At 38.3% G+C, this 13,282-nt stretch overlaps 1 protein-coding gene across 16 annotated transcripts in view; it reads right to left on the reverse strand.

Annotated features, from left to right (window-relative positions):
- Nucleotides 1-13,282, reverse strand: part of RAPGEF6 (Rap guanine nucleotide exchange factor 6) — a 200,629-nt gene that overhangs the window by 40,338 nt on the left and 147,009 nt on the right. For all 16 annotated transcript variants that reach the window (XR_016236064.1, XR_016236065.1, XM_089335844.1 and 13 more), the window contains 2 exons: nt 8,530-8,770; nt 5,184-5,567 (listed from right to left, as the gene is read on the reverse strand). Coding sequence is in view for 14 of the 16 variants with exons in the window: in XM_089335844.1 (XP_089191970.1) it covers nt 5,184-5,567; nt 8,530-8,770 (625 nt within the window). In the remaining 2 variants the exon portion in view is untranslated. The remainder of the gene's footprint in view (nt 1-5,183; nt 5,568-8,529; nt 8,771-13,282) is intronic.

Genomic DNA, 13,282 nt, shown 5'->3' on the forward strand with positions numbered 1-13,282 from the left:
AGGAACTGGAAGGCTCTCCTCAAACACTGCAGCACCTAACCTATCAGCAGACCCCAGACTGGAGAACCCTTTGCCATTACACTGCCCAATCAGAAGGCAAAGAACAACCAAAGATCCACACACAAGCTGACCACACACTGCTGGACTCCCACTTTAATCCCTAAGATTCACTGTACTGACTCCCTGTTTGAGTTTTGAAACTGAGCAATAGGTGCCCATCTCCTTGCTCTGCACATTGCAAATTAAACTATTAACATTCTTCTACCACATCATTGTCAGTGATTGGCTTACCACAGGTTAGGGGAAGGGGCCACGGTTTTGGAGGTTCTGTACAATTCCTCCAACCAGGTTTTCAGATGTTCTATAATGGAAAGATACTTTGAATATGCTCAGGAAATAGAATTCCAATAAGCCTTTCTTTAAAAAGTGACTAGAAAATAAACTTCAACCAAAGGATGATTAGAGAAATTACAAGAAAAACACTGTGATGAGTAGCCTAAGATGAATGAAACAAGGCTTGGTAAACCACAGTTCATGGGAAACAAAAACACACAACAAACAAAAACTAGAAAGATAATTGATTTAAAATCTGGATTAAAAAAGATCGCATTTCAAGGGTCACCACACAATAGCTAGTGAGACAAATTACCTCCCTTACCTGTCTTTTAACCCCATTAAATCTTCACCTAATGCTTAAACAAGGAATGAAACTTTCCAAATTTTACGATGTCAGCTTAGTATTGACATTAAAATCCACAAATCAACAAATTACACTATAAACCAATTCACTTATGCAAAATGGTGCAATAATTATATATAACACATAATTTTTGTAATACATCTGAAGAAAAACTGACCACAATTACATAGAGCTCATGACAGATTAGAAGAGTAAGTCATTCTTAGGAAACTACTGAAACAATCTACCATACTAATAAAAACTTTCATGCTTTAGATACTAAAATACTCATTCTTCTTAAAACAACATCAAAACAGAACTGGAGGCATAACATATTTCACCTGAGACATTATTATGTTTAATGGAGAAATACTGGGACCCCCAAAATCATACATAAAAGTCTATAATTACAATTATTATTTAACACAGAAGCATCAACAAATAGACAAAAAAAGATAAGTGAAATGAAACAAGTTATCATTATTTGATGAAAATTATACTGTATAACTCAAAACCCCCAGATATAACTTATTAGAAAAAAATAATACAGCACAGAGCTTATATATAAAGCTCATACAAAATTGACAAATAGTCTGAAAATGTAAGAATTCCATTCACAGCAGCCATAAGACATTAAACATTCAAAGAAATGATCAAGCTTTGATATGAACAAAGCTATAAAACTCCACAGGGTAAACAAAAGAAAACTTGAACAGTGTGTGTGTAATGGTATCATGTGTCTGCTAAATTATCCTATATGTTGAATATAATCTCAATGAAAACACTAAGACTTTTTAAAAGACCTTTAAAGTTCATGTGAAATGAATATGCCAGAAACAACCAGATAAAAAGAATGAAAATAGTAGTGAGTAATCTGATTAACCCTCAACCTCTTTTTTTTTTTTTTTTCCATTTTAAAGTTGGGGTTACACAGAAAGGGAGAGACAGATAAAGAAGAACTTCCACCTACTGATTCACTCCCAGACAGCCGCAAATAGCCAGGAGCTTCAAGCAGGTCTCCCACACAAATGTCAGAGGCTCAAACAATTGTGCCATCCTGTACTACTTTTCTCAGGCCAACGCAGGCAGCTGGATTAGAAGCAGACCAGCCAGGACTTGAACCAGTGCCCATATGGTGTACCAGCTTTACCCACTATGCTACAATGGTTGGCCCCCTAACAGATCTTAAAATCTGAAGTTTTAGAAATTAAAACAGCAAAGTACAGAAACAAAAACAAATATCTACAGAACTGTAGTATATAAGTAGACAGTACCACATACTTTAGGAAAATGGATTAAGGATGCTGGATGACTAAGAAACCATTCGGAACACAGATATATTTCCATTTCTCATTGTTTACATGAAAATGAAATCAAGACTAATAAAGTAACATAAATCAAACTCTAATACAATAAAGGCTCTGAGCACTTTCAATGTATTAACTCACTGAATGCTCTTCAAAATCCTTTGACATTTAAGCTACCATGATTTCTTGTACCATTCAGCTTCCAACTTATGTGCCTTGAAAGGCAGTGAAAGATGGCCCTAGTACCTAGGCTCCCAACAATACCCCTGTGGGGAACCCACATGGAGTTCCAGTCTAACCACGGCTGTTTGGGGGAGTCAACCAGGGACGGATGATCAGTCACTGTGCCTTTCAAATAAATCTTTTCCAAGATGAGGAAGATTTCTAAGTTCCAATCTGGAATACTCCCCCAGATAAATCATAGGTGTGAGAGAGATGTGATGGCCAGGAACTGAGTGGGAGGGACAGCTACTCTACATAATGTATTCTTTCAGTATCTTCTGCATTTTTCCATGCACATACAATTTATATTCAGAGAATTAAATTCTTTTAAACTACAAAAAATATGCTATTTAACTGCAGACAAAACTGAATGACTCACCTACGCCATCTCTGAAAACAGCTGAGATATTGTTTATGATCTTTGATGTATTTGAATATAAAATGTAAGAATATAAAGCAATTATCTTTATATTAACTACAGAAAATATGTCTTTTGGAACAAAAACAGACTTGTTAACCAACGCCTCTGAACTAAATTTCAGGGCTTTCTCATACCCTTCTTGATGACTATTTTCTACCAGATTCTATCAAATTATTACCTTCACTTGGTTGTAGTGACACTATTAAAACTGTGCTGTTGTACTTCTTGAGCTGATACCCCATCTCTTAGGCAGGAATCTTTCTTTTTACCTCTACATTGAGGAAAGCTACTTACGTACTGTTTTTATGTTTTACCAATTTCTGTCTATATCCTGTTGTACAAAGATTTCATCCACTCTTCATGGAGTACTCTAAAACGGAGCCTGTACAATTCAATTTCGTAACAGATGCTTCCTATGCAAACAGGTTCATTTTCCAGGTTTCGAAATGCTTATTGATGGCACCTCAGTTCCTGTTTTAAAGTCAGATGCTAAGAACTGTGAGATACAGGGCTGCCACCTGCAATGCCGGCATCCCATATGCTTGCTGGTTCAAATCCCAGCTGTTCCACTTCTGACCCAGCTATCTGCTCATGTGCTTGGGAAAGCAATGGAAGATGGCTCAAGTTGTTAGGCCCCTGCACCCACATGGAGACCCCACAAAAGCTTCTGGCTTCAGATCTGCCTAGCTCTGGCTATCGTGGTCATTTGGGGAGTGAACCAGCAGACAGAAGATCTCTCTCTGTAACTCTTTCATATAAATAAAGAAATCTTAAACTATAACATCTAGTTCAACTGCAGCCACCAGTTAATAAAGGAGGAGCTATTACTGTAAAAGTTCTGACTTAAGAGTCCTTATTAAGATTTCATTTACATCTCATGTGAGTAATGGTACAAAACACCTTACATGCTTGTGTGGTTGGTTAAGGTGGAATTATGCTGCTACACATAGACACATGGCCTTATAAACAAATCTCTTCTTTTTTAGAATTAAGAGTTTATTGAAGACAAAATCTTTTGTTGATCACTAGGTGTACAGGATGAGGGTGAGAACCTGCTGGTCATAATGAGTGGAGATTTAAATATCTATAGTTCCTAGGCTCATAATCTCAAATGATTTTTTTGAAATGGTTTCATTTTTTACATTTATTCTATTTATTTGAAATGCAGAGTTACAGGGAGAGATCTTCCATCCATTGGTTCACTCCCCAAATGGATGGGCCTGGTCCAGGAGCTTCATCAAGCTTTCCCAGTTGGGTGCAAGAGCTCAAGGACTTAAGACCATTTTCCACTGCTTTCCCAGGCCCATTAGTGGAGAACTGGATCCAAATGAACAACCGGGACTGGAGCCCATATGGGATGCCAGTGCACAGGAGGTAGCTTAACCTGTTAGACCACAATGCTGGCCCCTCAAGTAATTTTTTTTTTTTTTTAAAGATTTTACTTATTTCAAAGAGTTACAGAGAGAGGTAAAGACAGAGAAAGACCTTCCATCCACTGGTTCACTCTCCAGATGGCTGCAAAGGCTGGCTGTGCTGATGCGAAGCCAGGAGACTCTTCTGGGGCTCTCATGTGGCCGCAGGGGCCCAAGGACTTGGGTCATCTTCTACTGCTCTCCCACGCTACAACAGAAAGCATGATTGGAAGAGGGGCAGCCGGGACTAGAACCGGTGCCCATATGGGATGCCAGCACTTCAAGCCAGGGCTTTAACCCGCTGTGCTACAGTGCCAACCCCTCAAATAATTTTTCAAACAACCTTTTTTTTTTTTTTTTTTAGAGGCAGGAAGATACTACATATATATGAGGGAGGAGTCCTCCATCTGCTGATCCACTCCCAAATGCCTGCAATGGCTGGGGCCATGCCTAGAACAGAGTTTAGTCCAAGTGCTCCCAAGTGGGTAGCAGGGGCCCCATAACTTGAGTTATCGCCTGCTTCCTCCCAGGTATATTACTAGCAGGAGGCTGGAATCATGAGCAGAGTTGGGACTCAATCCAAGGCAATCTGATACAGGATACAGGTGTTCCTACTAGGGGCTTATTTGTAGGCTTGTCCCTTCAAAGGAATTTTATAATTCTAATGTCTTGGTTTGCAGTGATACCGTAGTACAGTGCCTGGCAAACAGGAAGTACTCACCAAATGGGCACTACTGTTATTGTTAGTGTCATTTCAAAATAGCAATTTTATGTCAGAGCACAATATCATGTTGTGCCTCACAGTGAGGCAGTACTTAAATATGCACACTACCAAAGTCTGAATATAAAGACCAGCAGCTGCATACACATCTATAGAGTGTACAATCATCCAAATAAGGGAAAGAAGTAAAAATGGGAAGGCAATAACCCACACTACCAAAAAAACCTAATTTTTTGGGGGAAAAGTTAATACCATCAGAACATGTTAATATTAAAGTACCTAATGATATTTCAATAAAGGCAGAGTTAAGTGAACTTTTCGATTCCTAGACATTTAATACTTAAGTATAAAATCAACTTCATGTCTAATATGTTATAACAAAACCATATACAGGTATGGTTATCAATTTGTATAAACTTACCTTATTATTGCAAACATGGAATTGAAGTTCTTACATTCTCGACAATGAAGTGCGATTTTAATAAAATGCTTAATAATCTTCATTCGCTTGAGCTGATTTGATTCAGTTAAAATCTCTGAGGCAACCCAGAAAGTCTCTTGGTTTACAATATCTTCAAATGCTTTCAAGTGAGTATTTCCTATTTTGGAATCTAACTTAAAAAGATCATCAATGTATTCAGTAGGCTCAATGTTACGGAACAAATCAAAGTCCCTCATTGACAGCTGGGTTGCCACTTCAATGGTACTGAGCTGCAGCATAGATAGCTGGCTTTCCTTAACTAGTTCCTGAGCATCTTCATCTGAACACAAGGTTTCTGTTTCCATGTTATTTTTTAAATAATACCTAAAAGGGAAAAACTGTTTTTATAAACGTGATCATAAATGTGGTTTCAAATGCCTACGAGCATATTCCCTTTGCATTATTAAAATAATATTTAAATACCATTTTCCTTCAACCAGTGCTGCGTTGTGGTAGAGTAGATAAAGGAGCTGCCTATGACACCAGCATCCCATATGGGCACTGGATTGGTGAACTGGTTTGTTTCCTGGCTGCTCCACTTCCAATCCAGCTTCCCACTAACGGTTTAAGAAAGCAGTGGAAGATGGCCATGTGTTTGGGCCCCTAGACTCATGTGGGAAACGTGGATGAGGGGCCTGGCTTTGGCCTGGCCCAATGCCATTATGGCCATCTGGGGATTGAATCAGCATATGGAAGACCTCACTCTCTGTCTCTCCTACTTTTTTTTTTAAACGGATTTATTTTATTTATTTCAAAGAGCTACAGAGAGAGGCAGAGAGAGAGAGGCAGAGAGAGAGAGAGAAAGAAAAAATAAAGAGAAGTGTCTTCCATCTGCTGGTTCACTCCCTAAATGGCTGCAATGGCCAGAGCTGGGCTGACCTGAACCCAGGAGCCAGGAGCTTCTTCCAGGTCTCCCATGCGATGCAGGGGACCAAGGACTTGAGCCATCCTCTGCTGTTTTCCCAGGCACATTAGCAGAAAGCTAGATCAGAAGTAGAGCAGCCAGAAATTGAACTGGCACCTATATGGGATGCTGCTGCTGCAGGTTTGGACTTGAACCCACTGTACCACAGTGCTGGCCCCATGACTTTCAAAATAAATAAAATGTTTAAAAAATGATTTTAAAGGAAATCTTTTTTTGCCAAAAACATTAGAATATGCACTTCTAGATAAAATGGGAAATTTTAAATTTTAAATGAGAAGATTTTTGAAAAAATTCTTATTCCACATTATCTTAAAGAGTACGAAATGATTATGCCACAAACCTAATCATTGTTGTCCAGGAAATAATTTGCCATGTGTGGACAACCAGTTGTACATTTCTGAGACCAAGAACTCTATGAACCCAAGACCAGTGCCTGGATTATTAAGTAATACATAACTGGCAAATATGTAAAGATTTCCTCATAGACAGCATGACTTCTGATTAAATCAAAATGAGTATCTGAAGTGAGCTATCTAAATCTCTTTTCAGAGAGGCTGTTGCTATACTGATTTCCTTTTTTTCCTCCTCTAAATTTCCAAGTGAAGCAAAGAACAGAATCCATAAAAATGGGAAAGTTCGTGCACTGTGTTTTCTCCCTTGTTAAGCACAAAACTGCATTCTAGCAAATGGCACTGATCAGCAATCATACTAAGATCTACAATTTCCTTTTTTCTTTTTAGGTCAAGTCTGTGGCATTTAAAAGCAAAGAGACAGGCCTGCATTATTTAGTATCTCCTACAGAGCTGTCATTAGGTGAGAGAATGTATGTAGATTTATTTCCTTGTTTTCTAATAATACAACTTATTATAAGCCTGAATTTATGATTGTTTTTTACTGTCAACAAATCACATTGTTTTTGCCTCCCTTTACACTGTTTATTTGCCAAACACAATGCTATGTTGAGACTCATTGTATTACAGAGAATACATTATATTTAACTTAAAATCCTTAGAACTGTCTTATGAGGTGGACTCTAATATTGCCATCCCCATTCTACAGATGAGAAAATTCAGGACAGAGGTGCTTAGTAACTTGCCCAAAGTTACACAGCCTGTGCTACGATTTGAACCTGGCAGTCTGGCTTCATGGTCTTAGTTCGCAGACACTACTAGAGTAACAAATCTAGCTTTACCAAAGCCATCATAGGCAATCACATTAAACCCATCAAAGGGTGTTTCCCACATGTGAAACAAAGTCACTAAAAAGATTATTGTCTCAGAAAATTACCAGAGAAAACAACAAATGCACCCTCAAAACAATCTTTTACTTTATCAAGTAATTTTCAGAATATATATTATAAAAATTTTAAACTTTTTCTATATAGTCATATGAGGAAAGCCATTTAGAAAAAGAATTTTGAAAATTATTGTTTGTTTTGCCTGAAGTACATACTGACCATATTAAAAACAAATTCATAAATGAATATATACCCTCAGATACATGTTATTTATTATAATCTATTGAATAAATTATTGATTAGAAAGACTGAAAAAATTATTTATTGATTTCACAGGCTGAGAGTGAATGAGTGAGAAAGCAAGCAAGCGAGTCAAGCACATGCACTCCCATCTGCTGATTCATTCCCCAAATGCCTGCCATGGCCCAAGGTGCTCCAGGGCCAGTGCCAGGAGCCAGGAATTCAATCTAGGTCTCCCATGCAGGCAGCAGGAACCAAGAGAGTTGGCATCTGTTTTTCTAGGCCAAATGACACCTCCCCATCCCTAATACAGATTTGTATCACTCAGTTTCCTGATACATGAGTAATTCTAAGACTTTGTTTTAGCAATCTGATCTCTCTTATCCTCCCACTTTGGGGTAGCCCTTACAAGTGCTAAAATCCTGGGAATCCTCTTATGTAATTAGGGAGACAAGAAAAGCTTGGGAGAGAAAAAAACCTACTTTAATTACAGAGAGGACTTAGTGGCACTAAAATATGCCACAGTATGTGTCTACCTAAAATATCTTTTTGGGTTGGGCGTTTAGCCTAGTGGTTGAGATGTCTGAGTCCCACACTGGAATGTACGCATTTTATACCCAGCTCCAGTGACTGACTTTAGCTTCTAAAACAGTAGCAACGGCTTAAGTAATTGAGTTTCTGCCATTTGGATTCTGATTCCTGACACCTGTGGGAGACACAGATTGCAATCCCAGCTCTGGGATTGCTCAAGTCCCAGCCATCTCAGGCACCTGGAGTGAGAAAGAGTGGATGGCAGCTCTGTCTCACAACAAACCAAACCTCCACACATCTCTTGTTAGCAAAAATTCTTCATAAGGCACCTTACCAAAAGTAAGCTGATTTACCTTCCATTGAGTTGAATTCTATCTGCTAACTTGGAGAACTGGTCAGGCAGTCTTCTCTGCTTTATTACGCCCTCAGGGGTAACAGAAACTTCACACAGAGAGTATGTGTCGGATGCACCAGCCAAACCAAATTCATGGACAGCATGACAAACCACTTCTTTAGCTGTAGTATCTTTACTGATGATAATGTAGCAACTCTGTTGATCTGCTTTGAAAACTCTTATAACTTGATCAGGAATATCTACAGAAACACAAAGATGTGACTTATTGTTTTCAAGAACACGACTTTTAAATTCTCCAAAAAGCAATATGGAATACAAAGATTCTTTCAAACATTAAAAGATACATTTGTATTTTAGGCATGTGATGAACAGAAATCGCTGTTGCATTTATTTTTAAATAAACGTACCAATTTTTACACTTGATCGTAGCCAAAAGACCAAGAAGCGATAAATGTACCAATTTTTGATAAGTGACAAAGCATATATTTTACATAGATAAAAACTGAGATTATATATTTACAATTTGGAAACAAAAATATTTTCACTTAATATGTTATAAATACTTAAGTCACTAAGCAGTATTGTATAATTCTATTTTAATGGAGTCACAGTACTCGATAAAATGACTATTTTATGTCTCCCAATTATCCAAACCACTAATGATAGCAATTTAGATTGTTTGCCACTTTCTATTATAAATAAAATGATTCAGAAATCAACCCTATTGCAAACAAACCAGGGGTGGAATATCTGGCTCATAGACCATTTAGGACCCTCGAAATAATTTGGTCTAGCCCTGCCAAAGCAACCACAGGTGGGACTTGAAATTCAATACATGCATAGCAGGTTAATTTTTAAGTTGATTTTGTATGGTCCATGAACGATGCTTTAACTATACAAATGGCACTTGACAAAACTAAAAAAATAAAAGGTCCCTCACCCCTAATAAACCTTTGTAAACAACCTTGGTGAGGACTCTTAACAACAGAACTGCTGAATTATAAAGTGTACATGTTCTTAAGGCTTGTGAAGTATTCTGCAAAATGTTCCAGCTGGAGATTTAAAAATCATATAGGGGGGCTGGCGTAGTGGCTCACTTGGTTAATCTTCCGCCTGCATCCCATATAGGTGCTGGATTCTAGTCCCAGATGCTCCTCTTCCAGTCCAGCTTTCTGCTGTGGCCCGGGAGGACAGTGGAGGATGGCCCAAGTGCTTGGGCCCCTGCGCCCACATGGGAGACCAGGAAGCACGACCTGGCTCCTGGCTTCGGATCGGCGCAGTGCCGGCCATGGCGGCCATTTAGGGGGTGAACCAACGGAAGACCTTTATCTCTGTCTCTCTCACTGTCTATAACTCTATCAAATAAATTTTTAAAAAATTTATAAAAAAATCATATAGGAGAATGTTTTGCTTTTCCAGTTTTAAAGGCCTCTCCATTTCCTCCTTCGAAAAAATGTCATTGTTTTTGTTTTCATTTGTTGGTTTACTGGGAAGATTCAATAACTGGTATTGGTTTAATGAACCATTAGTCTTCTAAAAAAAAAAAAAAAAAAAAAAAGAAATACCTTTTGGGGGCTGGCACTGTGACATAGTGGAAAAAGCCACCGCCTGCAGTGCTGGCATCCCATATGGGCGCCACTACACTTCCAATCCTATTCTTTGTTATGGCCTGAGAAAGCAGTACAAGATGGCCTAAGTCCTTGGGCCCCTGCACCCATGTGGGAGACTGGAAGAAGCTCCTGTCCTGGCTTTGGATTGGTGCAGCTCCGGCCGTTGCAGCCAATTGGGGAGTGAACCAACAGATGGAAGACCTCTCTCTCTCTCTCTTTGCCTCTCCTCTCTCTGTGTAACTCTTTCAAGCAAATAAATAAATCTTAAAAAAAAAAAATACATTTTGGTAACCTTTATGCTTTTTCCTACTAAATTATACTAGATGGCAACAGAGGCAAACATCCACTAATTTTTATCTCTTATTCATTTTAACACAGAAACATACATATGTTAATGTGGTTGAATCTTCCAATATTTGTCCTTGTGAACTCTGCTATTAGATGACATGCACACATAATGGTAATACCCACCCCTGCAAACCTCAACTCCTTTCTTCTACTTTCTTTTTCTCATTTCAGCACTGGCTAAAACATCCAGAACCATGCTCACTGCAATGAAAGGGGCTGATTTTTATGTAAATGAATGGAAGTGAGAAGTCATTTTGTAACATGAACCAATACTATCTTTTTTCCTAGGAAAATACATTGTTGCAAAAATTAGGAATGTGTGTGTGAGGATGAGAGGCAGAGAGGGAGAAAGAGGAGAGAGAGAGAGAGAAAGGAGAGAGAGAGATAGAGGAGGGGGGTAGATATGACTGCAGGGGTGAGTGCGGATATTCTGGTGGCTCGAGTAATTATATACTGTTTTTCTTGATTACCTTCTTAGCATTATATACATTAATTTTTAAAAAATGTTTCATCTACTTTAATGAGAGGGGGAGGGGGAGGGAGAGGGAAAGACAGACTGACCCTCCATTGCCAGTTCACTCCCCAAATACCTGCAACAACCAGGGCTGTGCCAGGCTGAAGCCAGTAGCCTGGAATTCCACCTGGGTCTCCCACATGGGTCACAGGAGCCCAAGAACTTGAGCCATCATTTGCTGCCTCCTAGGATGCCTTTCCACAAACCCGGATCAAAGCAGAGCAGCTGAGATTTGAACCAGCACTCCTAAATGCAACATGGTTTAATCTGCTGTGCCACAATGCCCACTCCTACATTATTAACTTTTAGAGAGGGGGGAAAAAAAAAGACAAATTTGTTTCAAAACTTCCTGAGGTACAATCCTAGCTAAGGCAAAGACAGTAAGGAGTAGAAATATCAGGAAATAACTGAGATCAAAAGGTAACAAGACTTCTCCCAGAACTGGAAGCTTCAACTGATGGATAAACATGAATCTAATTTCAGGAAGGATCTTAGCTAACACATACTGAACAATCATTCTGGGTCCACTGTCAAGTTGCAAACAGAAGGCCTCAACTACGTCAGGTTCTGCTGAAATGATTCACACAACTGTCATTCCTTGATGTATTCAAAGACTGGAGTCATCAAATGCTTTTTACTCAAATTTCTTATCAATGAATCACTCAAACTGTAGTGCACAATCAGGTTTTTGAACCTATAAGCTTACAATCAGACTGTCTTTGACACACCAAGATCACAGACTTCTCCCTCCAGTGCTACAAGATTACTGCAAACAGATGGAAACCTCAGTTGGCCAAGAGACAGATACTGGACAGAAATGTTTTAGCATCTGGGATGGAACATATAGCTGTCTACCTTGCTGAACACTGTTAGACTGACAATCTATTACAGCCTTTTGTTCCCTATATGAAGGTCAAACTGCCAGGTAATTGCCTAAGAGGGACTCAGGCAGCATAAAAGCAAGGTTCTTCAACAGATCTGCAAACGAGCTTACCCAATGGTAAAAATCCAATCTCTGATAATCAGCCAAGGTAATTAATGCCAACATGGAAAATCACTTGTCAGACTTAGAGAAACAAATGTCTCTACACTGGTAACGCAGTCTAAATCTCTTTTTCCATTTTAGAACAGTTGCACAGATACACTACATGTACATTCTTTACAAACAGGTTTGCTGTCAGTGGGAGAACAACATATGAAGGTCCTCAAAGAATTAATGGAAAAGGCATACTATGAAAAAACTATGCACAGACTTTGAAATTATTTTACACCAAAATACACTTATTTTTAAATTCCATTTCCACGAACTTTCTGAAGTATCTCTTTCAAGCAAATAAGCACAGCACTTGCCATGTATTCAAGTATTAATTGATTGCATAAACTGCAAATATGAAGTCTGAATAAAGCTAAATAAAAATTTAATCATTTCAAACTTTAGGCATGAAGCAAAAAGGTAGAGGCCTGGAGTAGCACAGCATTTATTAAAGATTCATTATTTATTTTTTAGAAATCCTACATAATAGGTAAACAAATTAAAGAGTAAGAACCTCAGGCATTTGGATTTCTGATCCAAGTGCTAACTAGCATCTTGAACAAATAAAAAAAAATACTTCAAGGATTTATGTACTGACCCTGAAACTACAGTAAAAATGTGAGTAAATTTTAGGTATTTAATATCTTTAAAAAAAAAGACTGTCTTTTCATTTTGCTGTAAATTGTTAAACGCTGAACATATCCATACATGTGCCTGTTATGTGTCAGTAGTGTTCCAGATGGTAATGACACTGATAACTCAGAGGTCTCTGCTCTCAGGGAACTCAGTTACATTCAAGAAAGTAAACGACAGTTTGCAGAGAAACAGAAAATTTTGCATACAGTGAAAAGTGCCACAAAGAAAACAAAGGGGAGCAATATAATGGGACAGGACACTTATTTCGGAAAGAACAAAAGCAGTAAATATTTTCAGTATTACAGCTGAAAAGACCAAATCTGTATCATTTGGCAGATGCCTATGCAATCAAACACAAATCTCAACACACTTTTAATTGCCAAAATTCAAATTGTAGTAATGCCAACAGAACATTTAAAGATAAACAAACACAAGGAGTTAAACACTACAAGCATCCATTAATGGAGAACTGGCTAAAAAAAAAAATCTACCAGATGACCAAAAATTTGTGGTAGAATGATACACCGTAACATAGAAAAACCTTCAAAGTGTTTAGATGAATTAACCGGGTAAGGGGAAGAAAGTTGTAACATCTCATTCAGGCCGAAGG

This window comes from Oryctolagus cuniculus, chromosome 6 (genome assembly GCF_051225735.1).
Source record: "Oryctolagus cuniculus isolate XC-2025 breed Fujian yellow rabbit chromosome 6, ASM5122573v1, whole genome shotgun sequence".
NCBI classification, from domain to species: Eukaryota; Metazoa; Chordata; class Mammalia; order Lagomorpha; family Leporidae; genus Oryctolagus; species Oryctolagus cuniculus.